The sequence below is a fragment of the Procambarus clarkii genome, chromosome 23 (genome assembly GCF_040958095.1).
Source record: "Procambarus clarkii isolate CNS0578487 chromosome 23, FALCON_Pclarkii_2.0, whole genome shotgun sequence".
NCBI classification, from domain to species: domain Eukaryota; kingdom Metazoa; phylum Arthropoda; class Malacostraca; order Decapoda; family Cambaridae; genus Procambarus; species Procambarus clarkii.
In genome coordinates this window covers 7,815,694-7,832,811 of record NC_091172.1, presented here as the reverse complement: position 1 = coordinate 7,832,811, position 17,118 = coordinate 7,815,694, and the positions used below count along the sequence as shown (strand labels likewise).

The 17,118-nt window shown below is 43.5% G+C and overlaps 1 protein-coding gene across 3 annotated transcripts in view; it reads right to left on the bottom strand.

Annotated features, from left to right (window-relative positions):
* Window positions 1-4,543: 4,543 nt before the first annotated feature.
* The window catches only part of LOC123764144 (ubiquitin carboxyl-terminal hydrolase 24), a 167,919-nt gene continuing 155,344 nt past the window's right edge, over window positions 4,544-17,118 (bottom strand). For all 3 annotated transcript variants that reach the window (XM_069329848.1, XM_069329847.1, XM_069329849.1), the window contains 4 exons: window positions 17,034-17,099; window positions 12,524-12,614; window positions 7,498-7,745; window positions 4,544-4,923 (listed from right to left, as the gene is read on the bottom strand). In XM_069329848.1, coding sequence (XP_069185949.1) covers window positions 4,771-4,923; window positions 7,498-7,745; window positions 12,524-12,614; window positions 17,034-17,099 — 558 coding nt within the window. In that variant the 3' untranslated portion in view covers window positions 4,544-4,770. The remainder of the gene's footprint in view (window positions 4,924-7,497; window positions 7,746-12,523; window positions 12,615-17,033; window positions 17,100-17,118) is intronic.

Below are 17,118 nucleotides of genomic sequence, written 5' to 3'. Positions count from 1 at the left end.
CAACCACAACTAGGTGAGTACACACACACACCGGCACCAATGGCTGTGTGGATAGCATGCTGGACACGTGATCCTGTGGCCCGGGTTCGATTCCCGGTGCCAGCGAGAAACGATATATATATCAGAGTTTATCTCAATGGGCAGAGTTTCTTTCACCCTAATGAAAGTTTCATGAAACTAATAATGAGTTTCACCTTTCACCCTTTACTGTTACCTAGCAGTAAAATAGGTACCTGGGAGTTAGTCAGCTGTCACGGGCTGCTTCCTGGGTATGTGTGGGGAAAAAATATAGTAGTTAGTAACAGTTGAGAGGTGCGCTGAAAGAGCAGAGCTCAACCCCCACAAGCACAATTAGGTTAATACACACTGTATATATACAGTATACACACTTCATTAAACACAACAGCATTGTGACTATTAACTTTCTTTTAAATATTTTCCATTGTACACAAATATCTTCTACCATCTGGAGGGTGAAGAAACACTAGATCACTTAATCTTTCAATGTTTATTGCTCGACGTTTCGTCAGCAATGTGACATCTTCAGGAGTACACACTGTTGAACTGACACAGGTATACCGAGTTTACAAGATTGATTGATGAAGATTAAGCCACCCAAGAGGTGGCACGGACATGAATAGCCCGTAAAGTTTACAAGGAGAAATCTGGGCATTTATAAGTGTGGGGTACACCTCACACGATGATTCACCTGACCCCCCCCCCCTTATCGTAGGAAACGCCAAAGGATAGGGCGGTGTGACTGTTGCCTGCCTCCCACTTCTAGCTGTATGCCAGATCTTCATCTTCTCTCTGGATCAATGGAGGACCATTGAACAGCTGTATGCTCGAATTCAAATTCATCTGGATGTTGATTACTGGTGTCAGCTCCCGATTGAGCACAGCCTCAAGCGTTTGAAGCCTCCTATGATCGTCGGTGCGTGTAATTACTGGCGTATTATTCACTATGTCTTGGCGATTCAGGATGGTGTTGAGAATGTTGCTGCTTAATACCTCCCGCTTGGAATTGAAGTGAGATACATCTTCTCAGTGTATTTGTTGTATGTCCAATGTAGCATATATTTTGAAGCGCAGTCTCCAGAGCTGCAGTTACATTGATACAATACATTAGCACCTCTCAGTTTGCCAGAGGAAGCAGAGGTGTTATTTCTCATAATGAGGAAAGAAGTACAAGGGTTGTTATAATAAATGACAGTAAGAACCCTTGTGTTTTCACTGCAAGGTTTACAATTCCTGTCAATTATATTTGGTTTCACTTTCTCATCCTTCTTGTATACCTGAGTAAATGTATTTTTATAATACACTATAATGTCTTCCCTTGGGGCTGATTTTCCACCCCTAGGGCCCCGATTATCTTCAGTCAGTTGGCGGCCTAGCTTCTTACTAGCGATTTAGTCGCATTCTGCATTGCTGTAATCGTTGTTCACAACAATTTGGCAGATTCGTTCAAGTTCATGGTGCAAGAGCTGCCAAGTAGAGCATGTATATATTGCATGACCTACATATGCATATATGATGCTTCTGTTATACCTGTCAATGCATTCACTCTTACCGTTCATATATTTTCCTGCATCAGTTGTTTACGATACACTTCTATGAAGAATCTACCCGAGTTACCATCAACAAGAACATTGAAGAATGGAATCCTGACTTCTTCGCTTTTCTCAACGGTGAACTTCAAGCCTGAGAATTCTTGTAACTTGCCACGAAGCCTCTCCAATGTGTCATCATTGTCAACATGTATGAATATGTTATCGACATATTTACAGTAGATACTAGAGTTCAGCTCTTCTCTCTGCATGATGGATGAATAAACATGAGACATGAATGCCTGGGTGAACAAGACCCCCAATGGAGACCCCATTGCCACATTATCAACCCTGCAAGTAAAGTTTACCTTCTGGGCACATGAAAGGAACTTCAATGATGCAGGCCTTCAGCATATCCCATAAGATAGTTCGAGGCACCTTGAGTGGAGGGAGGAGCTCTTGTTGATATAAATGTTTACTGGAGACCTGAGAAAGCAAATGTGAGCCCTGTGTACCTGTGTGAATTTCAAATGTTGCATGGTAGATAAAAACTTCTCAGGATGCGATGTGCATCACCTGTCAAACACTTGTAAAACAGAACCAGGGCTATTCTGCAAATTCTTTTAAAAGTAAATTGCAGGTAAAGGATAAAATTCAGAGATTGAAAATGGGGAACAGATTCAGAGAATGAAAAGGAAATGAGTGAAACACTAAGTGAACAGTTCCAAGAGAATCAAAAGGAAATGTGTGAAACACTAAATGAACAGTTCCAAAGTGCACTTGTGCAAAATGAAGTTTTCAGAGCACCACACAATATGAATTTAACACTTTCGCGCCCTGGGCATGCGCGCCGCCAACTTAGAGGTCAAGCCCCCGGCGTACAGGCGATTGTGCGGGCGAGCCTGCAGCGACACCCGAAATGTGTATACTCGTTTCAGTTTTCTCACCTTAATTCTCATGCTATGTCGTTCGTTTTGGTATCATTGTGTTCGTAATAGAATTCCCAACAGATGTATATGCATATAATGTCCAAAAGCCCGGCGTGACTCCCCACAGCAAAGCCTAAAGTTGCCCGTGAACGAGCACCAATTTGCACACCGCAGCCTAATGTGTAAACTCGTTCAGTTTGATAACATCAATTTTCGTGTTACGTCTTTCATTTTGGTATCAAATTGTTCGCAATATAAAGGCACGTATTTTAAAATTATTCCCATAATAATAGAGCAATAACTGGAATTTTAACAAATATTTTAATTTTGTACGCTCATCATCACAAAATTATTTATATCTTTCCAGTGTTCTGACATAAATTTTAATGTTACATCTTTCATTTTGGTATCAAATTGTTCGCAATCTAAAGGCGTGCATTTTAAAACTAGTCCCATAATAATAGCACAATAAATAGAATTTTAACAAATATTTTAAAGCACTTAGAGCTTAGAGGTGTTAAATATGCTAAAATTAGAAAAAGAAGAAAAAGTGATATGTTCAATACATACAAAATAGTAACAAGGATCAACAAAATTGACAAAAGGAATTTTTAAAAGTGAAGCTTCAAGAACAAGAGGATATGCATTCAAACTAAGGAAACAAAGTTGACAAAAATGTTAGAATGTTCACTTTTGAGTAGTGATAAAACAAGTTAGTGAGAAGGTGGTGGAGGCAAATTGTGAGTAGTTTCAAAGTGTCATATGACAAAAAGTACTGGGAAGATGGGACACTAACCTGCCAGACACACGACGAAACTACGACCTTGCTACAACGTTTGATCAAAGTTTAACACCTAACAATTGTAACAACCAATATAGCAAGTTGTAATAATGTTCAAATACATCATGAAAACGTAATAACAAGATGTAACAACTTTATTACATGTTGTAACAAGGGAATCATAGGGACCGTTACATTGTGTTTGCAGGGAAGTGTAGTTACGCCTATCATTTTGTAACAACACTTAGATAATTGAAAAATAAACTTGAGTAATTAACTGAAAATGTGATAAACAGTGCAAGGGTTAATAAGAGATTATTTTATTACAGACCCTTCTGTATATTGTGATAAACTTCACAGTTACTAAAATTAATATATTTGTAATGAAAAATAAAGACACATATCGCTCCAATTGTAACAAAATGTTACTGGAAATTCTTTTATTTGCTGTTACACTCAGTGCTTAAAACTAAAAGCAAAACTTAAGGGAAAATTAAGATTATTTTATCTTAATTAGAACATTTCATCACCGTTAACTCAATTTCGTTACCATCCATCAAATGGAGATAAATCATAAAAAATACGTACCTGTAAAGTAATAAACTTTTCATGTTTTATACTAAACAGGATTTATGGTCATTATAATTAAAACCATTAAAAGGCGAGGAATACATTATCTCTAATTTACGATGAACAATTCCTGTGATTGGGTGCCAAATATGAGACAAAACAAGTATCCTCTAAATAAGATTACCGGGTAATTCAAATTTTGGTGCATGAAAGGTATAGGTATTACATGTGTATAATAATTCATTTTGTTTTTTTTTCAGCCATGCTCTACAGCTTTGTACTCTTGCAAGAAATGCTAAAACAAGCTTGAATAAAATATATTTATGGCACTTTTGGTATTAACAATATTAAGTCACAATGTAAAGGACTGGATACTATCAAATACTGGAAAATGCTCATCGCAAAAGCCTTTCAAAAAATGCTATTTTCACAAAGACCGATCTCACAATGAAAGAAACGAGGCAATTAAGCTCTATAAAATAACCAGATTTGACTTGCATTCAGAAAACATGAACTTTTTATTAAATTAAAAAGCCCTAAAAGTAACAACGGAGAATTTAAATGCTTCTTCGAATAATGAGCATATAAAATTTTCCTATGAAGGTATTCCCAGCCATCATTATTATTATTATTATATATATATATATTAAATATGATAATCTCTAAATCACAGCTGGTTTTGCCAAACGTGGATGAATTATAATTAAAGAGACTGATGAGTTACATTATTGAACTTTTAGTATTGAATATGAAAGAACACAGCTTCTATATTAGCATAGTTACACATGCTTTCTTGCACCCTTATTACATTCCTAATATATCCCCAGATAAAGGAATTAGGGATGGGGACCTTTTTGAGCCCTCCCAAATAGTGGGAGATCATATCAAGGACTCATTATCCTTTTAACCAAAAGTTATTTACTTATGAAACTTTAGTCAAATTTTAGGGATCAATTGCATCTAAATCATGGGATGGTGATGCATCATGTTCAGAAACACTTTCTTTAATATCTCCTAGTTCAGTAGGATCACATTCAATTTCCATCTCCGTTGATTCTAACTCGCTGAGCAGAGCTGTAGCCTCCTCCAATGTTAACTGAAAAGAAATTACTATATAGAGTGTCATATCCAAATATTCTGTAATACTGGACATTTTATACTGCAAGTAAATATGTGCAAAAGTATAGGTGTGAATACAAGCAAAACAATAGGTGAGAATATGAACAAGGTGATGGTGTATTGATGGATACAATACATACATGACGTATAATGTCATGTGACTGGTCAAAAAAATTCTGAAAACACTGCCTAAGAAAGAAATCCATGTTATCTCACCATTAATAAAATATTGAATGCAATGAAATCTGATTTGGTAGATGCTTCAGACTTCTGATACCCTACCTTGCCTACAGTCAACCAGAACTAGAATCTGGCTTGCTGTATGAGGCAAGGAAACCTTGGGGAGCAGCAATCTTCAGGAACATTTCCCAACCAATCCTCAAATATGTGGAGCCACATATTTTGTATATGTGGAGCCACAAAGTTTTGTACCCTGTATTCTGTTTAACCCCTGGGCGGAGCTTGGGATTAAAGCCTGCAACACCGCTAGGCGCAAGAAAAAAAATTCAATTTTTTTTCTTCTTCTTCTAAGATTGTTAAAATGTGTTCCCTAATCACAGGAAAAAAAAATCGTAGGTGACATATTTTGGCCGCAATAGGACGAGAAAGTTTTTCAAAATTGAGGCGTTGACAGAGTACGTGTTTGGCAGAGGTCTGCTCCACCCATGCTGTCAGGTGGGAGTTGCCACAGAGATAGTATTACTTAATTATTTCAATGTTTATGACTAATTTTTTCTATATTTTTTCTTTTTACAGTAATATTATTCAATAGTGTGTAATGTGATATATTTATATATTCATGCTGTGTAGGATGGCTACTATGCTTTTTGGACACCATACCAGCTTAGATGTACAGTTATGGTGAACAAAACGTGTAGATACTTATATATAACGTGTGTATAAAGTGTAATAAGTATCTACATGTTTTGTTCACCATAACTGTACAACTAAGCTGGTATGGTATCCAAGCAGCATAGTGGCCACCCTACACAGCAAGGCAAGTTACACACCAATTAGCAAATGATGCCACCTCCCTCACCAAAATGGCTCCTCCCAACATACTCATTTTACTGTTATTACACTATATACACATGTTATATATAAGTATCTGCATTTGTGTTTACTACAAATGTTCACCACACCGTGGAGCCGGCGGCTAAGCAGACAGAACACTGGACGTGTGATCCTGTGGTCCCAGGTTCACCGTGTTCACCACACCGTTGAGCCGGCGGCTGAGCGGACAGAACACTGGACGTGTGATCCTGTGGTCCCAGGTTCACCGTGTTCACCACACCGCTGAGCCGGCGGCTGAGCAGACAGAACACTGGACGTGTGATCCTGTGGTCCCAGGTTCACCGTGTTCACCACACCGCTGAGCCGGCGGCTGAGCGGACAGAACACTGGGCGTGTGATCCTGTGATCCCGGGTTCGATCCCGGGCACTGGTGAGAAACAATGGGCAGAGTTTCTTTCACCTTGATGCCCCTGTTACCTAGCAGTAAATAGGTACCTGGGAGTTAGTCAGCTGTCATGGGCTGCTTCCTGGGGGTGGAGGCCTGGTCGAGGACCGGGCTGCGGGGATATTAAGCCCCGAAATCATCTCAAGACATCTCAAGATAACCATAGCAAACTACTAAGCTGGTATAGTGAGTCCAGACAATAACAGGTCACCACACAATGTCAGCAGACAATGCTACCTCCCTCCCTCACTAAGATTACTCCTCCCACTATACTACACACATCGCTTATTATCACCACAATCCTGCTATCATCAGAATCCTGGTCATTTTTATCACAGTCAGACTCTTCTGTAATACTATCATTGCCAAATAATAGTAGTTACATATATATTTTGACATTTTTAGGCGATGCTGTGGTCACAAGCTGAACAGTAGTGCTGTGAGCTCATGCTGCGTGCACCAGTCAAAAACTTTATTAATATCTGCTTTTAGTTTTTCAATGTCTTTAGCAGAGGTAAATTTCATGCTGATTTTTGTGTCATCAGGAAAGGATGATACAAAGCTATGACTTGTATTTTTGTCTATATCTGATATGAAAATAGGGAAAAGCAGTGGTGCAAGGACTGTACCTTGAGGGGTCAGAGCTTTTAACTGTGCTTGGACTCAATTTTATTTGGTTGACTGTTAATCTTTGGATTATGTTCGACAAAAAATTGAATATCCACCGTCCTGTTTTACCTATTATTCTCATTGACCACATTTTGTGTGTTATCACTCCATGGTCACATTTACTGAATGCATTTGCAAAGTCCATGTATTCCAAAACTGCATTTTTTCTTCTAACCCTTTCCGTAAGAGTTAATAGTGGATATGGAAAGATTACCACTATTTCATAATTTCAAAATACAGTAAATAAAAAAATTTGACCCCTAAAACATGCAACCAAAGGGCTAAAATCTATACCGTAGAAATGGGAGTTTATTGTACAGAATAGCCAATACCAAAACCTTCATCTTCCATCATTGAAACTCAGAATTACTGTTACCAAATTGGGTTAATCCATTATTTGTTTAATTGTTGGTAATTATTTACCTGTGCACTAGTTGTACGTTGGAAATTTTTAGTGTTGGAATCTTCATTGCTCATCCCAGTAACTGCTGAAAGAGTTGCTGAATGGTCATCCATTTTTCCTCGTAGCCACTCGACAGCCCACTGCCAGCGAGTCTGGGTACGAGTAAGATGATCCCGGGCTAGTGGGCAACGGGCAGAGAGCGTTACCACCAACTTGATGCACTGGTAAGCTCGTCTACTGTCATAATCTTTGTTGGTTCCAATCATGTCTGTCAAGAACAACAAGATTTGTACATGTGCTTATTCCTAATGGGTTTATGAATCTTAAAAATTTGATTTGAATGTAAAGAAACACCTCTTTTTGGAAGTGCATCGGTGGCTATATCTTACTGAGATTGCTACATACTAAAAGGCCACATCAGTTGTGGAAGTTTTGTTTGGCCTTCCGGGGACCAGAGACAGAACCTGGTTTTTCTCACAGAGGTGCAGAGAACGAGTGACAATGCTTTACCCTACTGGTAAAACCCAGCATTGAATGTAATGAAATGCCAATTTCTGGGTGAGCCCCAGAGATTCCCTGAAGCTATCACACTGATTTAGTGCCACACTACTTAACAGTCATGGAGTTCTTTATGTCTACTGGGGACCACGAGCCAGAACCTTGTCCCCTCAGACAGGCGCAGGGAGCAATGGCCTATGATCACTTTACATTTAAAGTATATCATCTTTGCCATCACCTAGGGAATGCACCCAGAAAGATAGGCGAATCAGAACAGACCACTGCCTGGTTTAAAACGAGACCAACAACCACAACACACCCCACAGCTACACAAGGCCACAGAGGAATAAGGACATTTACAAGATACTTGGCAGCCAAGACCCTGTTAAATCTCCAAAACCCCCATGCCCGAATATCGGCCCAAGACAAAGTATTACCAAAATTGGCCGACAGAATAGTGTACTTCTGATCATAATGAACATGAGGGTAGGCAACAGGCTGGCCAGCTTTCATGACACTGCGGACAAACAAAGACACATGAACCCTGGAACAAGAAAGCAGGGGAAACTGGACCAACCCACAATGAGTTCAACGAAACAGAACTGGTGGGCCCGAAGGTAGCGGTGTAAAGCCGCCACTGGACACAGCGCATGATGCACTCCCGGCCAAACCAACCAAGTGTTAACCGCTACAGGACCCTTTCCAGAAGCCTGTCGACTCATTCTTCGCCAGAGAAAAAGGAGCCGGTTGTAACCTAACAAAATGATCACCGAGACCAAAAGAACAAAACCACAGGCACCAGGGAGAGGATGAAGCTCACTTCCCTGACAACTGGAAGCCAAGGAAAGCAAAAACAAAGCTTCCAAAAGTAATCGCGGACCGAAGGGGGCCACCATGAAACGAGCAGAAGAGGGAAAAGAATGAACACCCCAAACACACAGCACATCAGAAATAGGATGGCAATTCACTGAGGCAGCTAACAAGAACTGAGAAACAATCTCCCCAGGAAACAGCAGAGGAAAAAAAAAAGAGAGGGAGGGAGGGAATTATCAGGGAAAAGCTCCAAGCCATTATGACAATACAGCACCTGGAAGGGGTCAGGTTAAGGATTTGGGATAGGACGGGGGGAAGGAATGGTGCCCAACCACTTGGATGGTCAGGATTGAATGCTGACCTGCATGAAGCGAGACTATCGCTCTACCATCCATCCCAAGTGATTGGGCAGGACAAAAAGGAGAAGCTGAGATGAGAGCCAGGGCCCACACCGTGTCCAAAGAATGAGCCAGCACAGCCTGCTGAGACACGAGATGGGAGGAGAAAAAAAGGAAACCTCCTTCTGGAGGATTGGAGCATACAGTTTAAGCATGGCTGCCAATGCTGAAGCAGCTCTGATGAAAACTCCGACAAGAAGACCCCTCATTGAACGCTCCCACGTCCTCCGAAAACCAATCAGAAAAAAGCTCCAGGAGGCTCAAGAACCACAAAACAGAAGCCAAGTGCGCACGGGTATGTAATCTGTCAGCCACCAAGGCAGCCGACAGTTTGGGAACCTGAGGATTTAGTTGCACAAGACCTACGTCATGGGGCAAGGGCAGGAGCAAAGAGGCATGCAATGAGTGCCTCAGAAAAGAACTCCCCAGAAAAACCTCCTGCAACACAGGAAACACCTCCCGCCAATCAAGTGTGTGTAGATACAGCAAAAACTGTGCCAGGCCCCCTAGCAAAAACAATAAACAGTCCACTACAACTCCTCCAAATCTCACAAGTTGTGGAACAAGAGCTAGAAAAAGTATCAGATGTGCCCCACACAGCATGTATTGTGTATGGGCCAGTACAAACCATAAGTGGTGCCATCTTTCCGTGACACAGAATAGAATGGTGCCTATGATTAGAAGAGGTAACAGTAGAGACAAGCACAATGACCTGGGAATCTGGGTCCAATGAGAACCTTCCCCGACCAGCAACAGGTGAGCCCCCAACCCTAGTGGGGACTCGCCCACTAGGTGGATTTCCCTGGGCCTCCAAAAGGACCAGGGTAATCCAAGAACTAGGCCAGTACAACCTGCTGACACATGAAGTGTCCAACCATTTGGGCTGGAAGGTAGAACGACGGCCTGACTTTATGTAGGTCGGCATTCAATACCTGACCGTTCAAGTTGTTGAGCACCATTCCTTACCCCCCATGCCATCCCAAATCCTTATCCTTTCCAAGTGCTATATAGTCATAATGGCTTGGCACTCTCTCCTGATAATTCCCCTTCTGTTCCTGAAAGATAGGGTTGAGCCAAAGCTGGCACTACAGGCTTCAAGGCATCCACACCCGGGCCTGAACCAAGTGAATCCATGTCCTCATGGAGCTTCATTTGTCCACATTTTTGGGGAGTCCCAGAGCAAACAGGCAGTCATAAAACACAGAATAAGGAGTGCTGCCCAAGTACTCCTGAAAGGTGAAATTCACTTTGCTCCATTCAAACGTTCAGTCAAACAGAACTCATACCAAGCCCCAAAGAAAAAAAAGAGAGGATTCTTTTCACACCACACAGGGCAAAATGTGGGACAATGGAAACCTCCAGAAATAGGACCAATCAGAGGCACCAAACAGCACATGGTATCAAACCATAGGGTAAGCTGCCAAGCAAACAAACTCATACAGCAAAGGGGACAATGAAAACCTGTCCCCTTGAAGCAAAATACCCTCCTGAAAAGGAACCAACATCCAAGAATGGCTGAAGGGCATCCATGGACCCTCCTATGGCTACCCCTTAGCCCCTGAAGAAAGCCACAATGGCCCCCAGGCAAAGCCATATCCTTCGTCCAATGCCAGGGGCAGAAAGGTGTCTTCTAAAGGAGGAGGACTGAGTGGTTGTGAAGGCAAAGGCTATGCATCACTGGAGGAAAAGACAGCTCAACTGGTTTCACTGTCGAAGTGGATGCGACCACCCCCAGAGAAGGCCAAGCTATACCCTGAGCTTAACCATGCCCCGACTCAGAAGCCCTCAGACAGAACATGAAATGTAGAGGGATTTGGTCATTTCCTGTTCAATACTCACCCAGCAAGCATTGGAAATATTGCCAGAACAAAGATGGACTTCAAGAACCAATTAGATAAGTTCTTGCAAGAAGTACTGGACCAACCGGGCTGTAGTGGATATGTGGGCCTATGGGCAGCTACAAGCAACAGCCTGTTGTATCATGTTATCACAAATCGAGCCTGGCCTCAGGCCAGGGTCAGGTAGTAGAACTTCTGAGACCCTCTTTAAGTAAGGTACGATCCAGGTAAGAGTTAGGGGAGATATGATTACCACATACAATATTCTTGTGGGAATTGATAGGGTAGATGAAGAGATTATTTAGCCTGGGTGGTACTCACACAAGGAGATACAAGTGGAAACTGAGTGTCCAAATAAGCTACAGAGACATTATAATTTTTTTTTCAGTGTCACAATACTTAACAAATGGAATGCGTTTAGGATGTGGTGAATGCAGACTCCACATATATATGATAGAGCCCAATAGGCTGAAGAACCTGATTGACAGTTGAGAGGCAGGACCAAAGAGTCAAAGCTGAACCCCCTTAAGCACAATTAGGTAAGTCTGTCAGTACGAGGGAAGAGAACCATGTGCACAGGCAGCTCCAAGTGCAAAACAAGCCAAGTCCACACAACCAAGCTGGGAAGAAAACACTCATATGAAGCAAAAACTAAAATAAAGAATAAATACACAAGTAAATGGCCTCAATAGGACAAAGACCAAAGGATAGCTGGCACTTAGCTGAGCAGCAGTATGAATCGCAGCAACAGATGATGATCCAGACGGCACTGCTACACAGTGTTTATACAACCGCATCAACAATAGGACTGACCAATGGACCAGTAGCTATGAGGTGGGGCTCTGGGCCACCTGTTGGTGGCTATCGATACTAACGGGTTCATGCAATTAAGAGTGAATCGCTTGTTGCGCCCAAATAGTCTGCGTAGTCATTGACCATTTAAGTGCTCTGTTTTCTATGAATCTTGCCGCTGTCTGTAAATGTTCGCCGACTTTCACTATGCTTTCCCGGTGAGGGTGGTGACAATAGTCTCCTGCTCTCTGCATCTGTGAAGGTGGCCAGGTTCTGGCTCTGGTTCCTAGTAGCTGTAACAGGCCTCCTGCGACTGATGTGACCCAGTAGTTAAGAGAGATAGTTTCAGGGAGCCACCAAGGAGTTCCTTCCAGAAAATTAATCTTCGCCCCTTTAGGTAGGAAAGCTACTGGGGGGGGGGGGGGAGGAGATTATTAAGAAAATAAAGGAATGAGTATATAGATGGTGTGATAAAGAAAAAAGTATGGTAAAAAAGTTTATGAAGTGCAGTAAGTATGAGGCTGGGATGAGATATTAGTAAGCAAATTTAATTTAAATACTGTATAAGGAAGACTACTAGTCCACAAATAAAACCTAAAGGTGAGAGAGCTTGCCCAGCTACCAAGATTCATTACATGTAAAGTTACGTTTTAAATAAAGTGTTGCCAGAATCAACTTGAGTAGACAAAAAATTACTTGATGAATACCTAAAAGGCCCATAATGTTTTCTTCATCTGAGCTCTGAAATCCTTCCAGGACAGCAATGGTGCGACTAGACTGTAGGGAGTCACTCACATTCTGATGTAGAAAGGAATATATCAATACATTAATAAAATAGACTTTGTAAATGCCCATAAAATTATAATTAATGCAAACCATACCAGTATATATTCAAATAAAACAATTTGCTGACCTTAAACACAAACCTAGAATATGAATGTGAACACACACACACACACACCTATACAAGAGGTCCCCTGTTATACAAACACCCGTTATAACAATACTTGTCCAACTAAACAGCCTCCCAAATCCACAACTGTGAGTGTCTCAATTCGCTAGACATATATAAATCAAACAAAATGTCCGAATGACCCACTAGTGTCATTCTATAACCCACACTGGCCCAGTCAGCAGTACTGCAATTACTCTCATAAAGAGCTAATCCTCTTTACTCTCAAAGTTCAAATAGTGTAAGGTAATTTCACATGTAATTGTTGGAGCAAAGTGTCAGTAGTAGACCAGTTGTGTTGTTTTTCCTTGACGTTTGCCATCCACAGCTGTTGGCTACACGATTCTTATGCTTATTCCTTCACTTATTTTACCCTGCCATTGCTGTTGTATAGCAGGCATAGGGAGGATTGCAGGCATTCTCAGTCAGATAGACTATCTCCTGTTTAAATGACTGAGAATTGCCTAACAATTATCCATGCATTAGCATGGAGTAAATGTCAGCCTAATTCGCATATGGCGAGAGCTAGTTCAGTGGGAATATCCAATGAACCACTGGAACCTGGAAAAAAAGAACCATTTCTTGCCGAGCCCGGAAAACCCCTGGGTTTTCCAAGGCCCTGCAAGCAATGGCCCTGCAGGAAAGTCCAGGCACATTAATCACTACACCAGAACCCAGGTTTACTATTGGAACAGGTCCCTTTAATATCAAGAGGGGAAGTCTCTATGTAACAAAAGATGAAGGTAATAGAATCGTTTGGACACTGGAATGGGTATAAGTAGGCCAACCCAGTTCACTGGAGGCTAAGAAGGATATCCAAGGTTGGCCAAGGATTGCTAACCTCAGCAAGCCGTAATTAGGAAGTGGTCCCCAGTGTCCTGCTGGGCAAAAGTCCCTCCCAACCCCCAGGAAAGATCACAAGTAAAAAAACCAGCGTTGAAAAAATAACGTAATGAAACGCTAGTTTCTGGGCGAGCCCTGGATGCTCCCTTAAGCAATCATCACTGTTTAAGTGCCATCAGTTGCCGAGACCTTTTTGCCTACCGGGCACCACGAGCCAAAACCTGGGGACGGCAGGACCCGCCACAAAACCTTACCAATCCCTGAACCCCAGACAGATAGGGGTTCCTTGAGGTCCAGCGCAATCATCCAAGCGTCCAAATTGAAAATGAGCTGGACCTGGGACAAAGTTTGTCATCCAAAATGAAAGGCAAGAGATCAATCACTTCAGATGACACAAATCCAGAATGTACCAGAGATCTGCACGGTCCCATTTCGTAAATGGAAACAGGCAGGAAATCCACCTGAGAGACGAGGTCATTTTGACCACGCTTAAGTGAACCCACTCCGAGATGACCCGAAGGATGAATGAGGAAGAGGCTTGCACTCCCCCCTTCCCCAGACATGGCCCCTCAAAGAGTGGAAGTCAGCCCAATGCCTTCGAAGGCTACAAGAAACAACCCGAAAAGCCCACGAATCATAAGACCAGGCGTGGGCCAAAAGAGCCAGCCTCCCCCCATGTTCCATGAATGGGGCGACCTGCAAAAGAGCCCGACAAGAACCCTAAGAGCTCGACTTACGTGCAAAGTAAACACCGCACCGATCAGATGAAGGCACCGGGGTAACCACAGACTCAGAAACTGGCATCATTGGCCTACTCCGACCAAACAAAGAAAGCCTGAGCTCTGGCACGACCCTTCTGGGAGGGCCGGGACCACCCCCCCTTCCCTGAGAACCAACAAATCCAAAATAGGCCAGCAACTAACTGAAGTCACTGAGAGAATCTGAGACACAGTCCTATTGAAACAAAAGAGGACAAGACAGTGAAACGGATTGAAGAGCCAGGGCCCAAGCTGTATCTAACAAGAGAGCCAGGACAACTTGACATGCGAGACGGGAGGTAAAAACATGGAAACCACCTCGAGGAGGATCGGTGCAAACAGCTTCCAAAATCCTCAGACGTTTGGGAGCCAGAAGCAGGAGGGAAGGGAATGAGCAGGGCGAATCATGCCCACCTTGGAAGAAAGAGGCGGCACAGACTGAACCAAGGCCGAAGCGACCAAGGCCCTGTGACCCTGCATTTTCAGAAAGCCAATCCGTAGACAGCTCTAGAAGACCGAAGAATTGCAAGACAGAGGCCAAGTGACTGCAAGTCTGCCAGTTATTGTCAACCAAAGCAGCCGAAAGAATGGGGACCTGAGCATGAAGCTGCACCAGACCAACATCAGTAGGAAGCACAGGGGCAAAGAGGCACTCATTGAGAAACTCTTAGAGAGCCACCCAAGAACACCTGCAACACAGTGGTAACTTCCTGCCACTCAAGCGTGCGGGTACGACAAGTCATGCCATGCCCCAAGAGAAAAGAAGGGACAGTCTGCCAGCAAGGATGGCTCTGGAACCATATAACGCACCCAATACGGGAGAGAAGGCGACCTCAAAGGAAGCTGGATCCCTCATCGAGGCGTAAACCGGATCTTGCAGGAGGTAAGCACCAATAGCCTCCCGAACCACTACAGGGGAAATTCAAGAGGACAAAAACCTCCAGAAAGACAAATCCGAGGAACCCAAAGGTATCTGGAAACGAATCCAGGGGGGAGGAGGTTGTTAGCCCAACCCAACTCAAACTCATAAAGGAAAGGAGGGGTGTGAAAATTCCCTACCCTGATGAAGGAGACCCTGTGCAGAGGGCACAAGGGCCCAAGCGGGGTCAAATGGAACCCAAGAGCCCCACTCAAGACTCCCCAGAGCCCCGGAAGCCAACGTCACAGGCCCCAAGGCAGAGCCCTCATCTCCACCCACTGGTGGAAGGAAAGGCGGAGTCCAGGGGAAAGGTTTCAAAGAAGGGAGTCGGCTGGGTCGACTTAGAAGCCTTGGTGGGAAGGAAAGGCTCAACAACCTCCAAGCCTGTATCGGAAGGGGCAGCCCTCGAAGTCACCCAAGCCTCACCCCAAGCTAAACCTTGCCCCGACTCCAAAATCCTCAGACGTTTGGGAGTCAGAAGCATGGGGAGAAGGAGCAGGGTGAACCATGCCCACCTGAAAAGAAAGAGGAAGCGAAAACTGAATCAAGGCCAAAGCGATCAACTCCCCAAATCCAAGCAGGATAGCTCCAAGGCTTCCAATGGGGCAGCCAACCTGGCCTGTTGCAATATAAAGAACTGTTTATGCAACACAGCAGCTGCCTGATCCCTCAGAATATCAGGTAAGGGATGAGTGAATCGGAGCATAAGCGTGGAGCAAGTCCCATAAGACTCTGGGTTGTAGTGTCCCCGACCCAACAGGCAGCATGGCAGAGGCAGAATGGATGATCATCACCAGAGGCAAGGGCAACGAACAACCCTCGAATTCGCTCAAGGCAAGAGTGGGCTCAGAAGAAGTATCCATGATATGACCGAGCCCACAGGGGTTTTCCAGGGCCCTTTAAAGTGAATGAGCCCTACAGGAAGCCCAGGTACTGGGGCCAGTTAAGCAAGTAAACCCTATTGATGCAGGCAAACCGCCCACAGGCAGTGGCTATAAAGCCTCGGGGGCAACAGAGGAGTACCACCACCAAACCTAGGAGCCTAATGAGGTGCTAAACAGAACTCCTCTGTAATAGGTGAAAAATGCCAAGAAACCAAAACAAAAACAAGCAGTCGGAGAGAAACGTCGCTGCCATGCGATAGCTTAGGCAGGCTACACCAGCCGCGGTCCACCCCGCCAGTCGATGGTGGGGCGCACCATCACCCAGGGCAAGGCAGAAAGCCCAAGACCCCGTCTCACCCCAAGGGGGGAGAAAACCACATGCAAGGAAGTCTTGTAATGGGGAGTGAATCCTAAACACCACGGGAAAAATGAGCCTTGACCATGCAAGTGCTGTACTCACGTAGCACCTAGGGAAGACAGCCTTACGTGCATGCAGCTCTGTTACACAGGAACTACTGGCCAAACACCACAAGTGCAGGAACAGCCTCACAAGGCAAAAACTCCCAGAACAGGAAACCACGGTCATAGGCGATATCCGACCGCCAAGCACACATGTCAAGAATTAGATGGTGGGCAGCACGGATCACCCGGGCTGGGCTACCCCCCCAACCCACCTCCCCATGAGGGGGGGAGCACTAACAAGCAGGTGGATAGTTGGACGAAGTGTTGCTTCGTCACTTTGTTGCAATAGTAAAGTATCCCTATTAGACATACCAAAAATATTAGCCAAAAGGACAATAATATAATGCACAGAATGTTATATGATATCCAAATAAAATTAACTACAAATAATAATCTTACCAATATTTCTATGAGGAGCTGAGATAAATTTTTCAACATATTTGAAGGAGGCTTTGCATATTCAGTCTGAAATAAAAGAGGAACA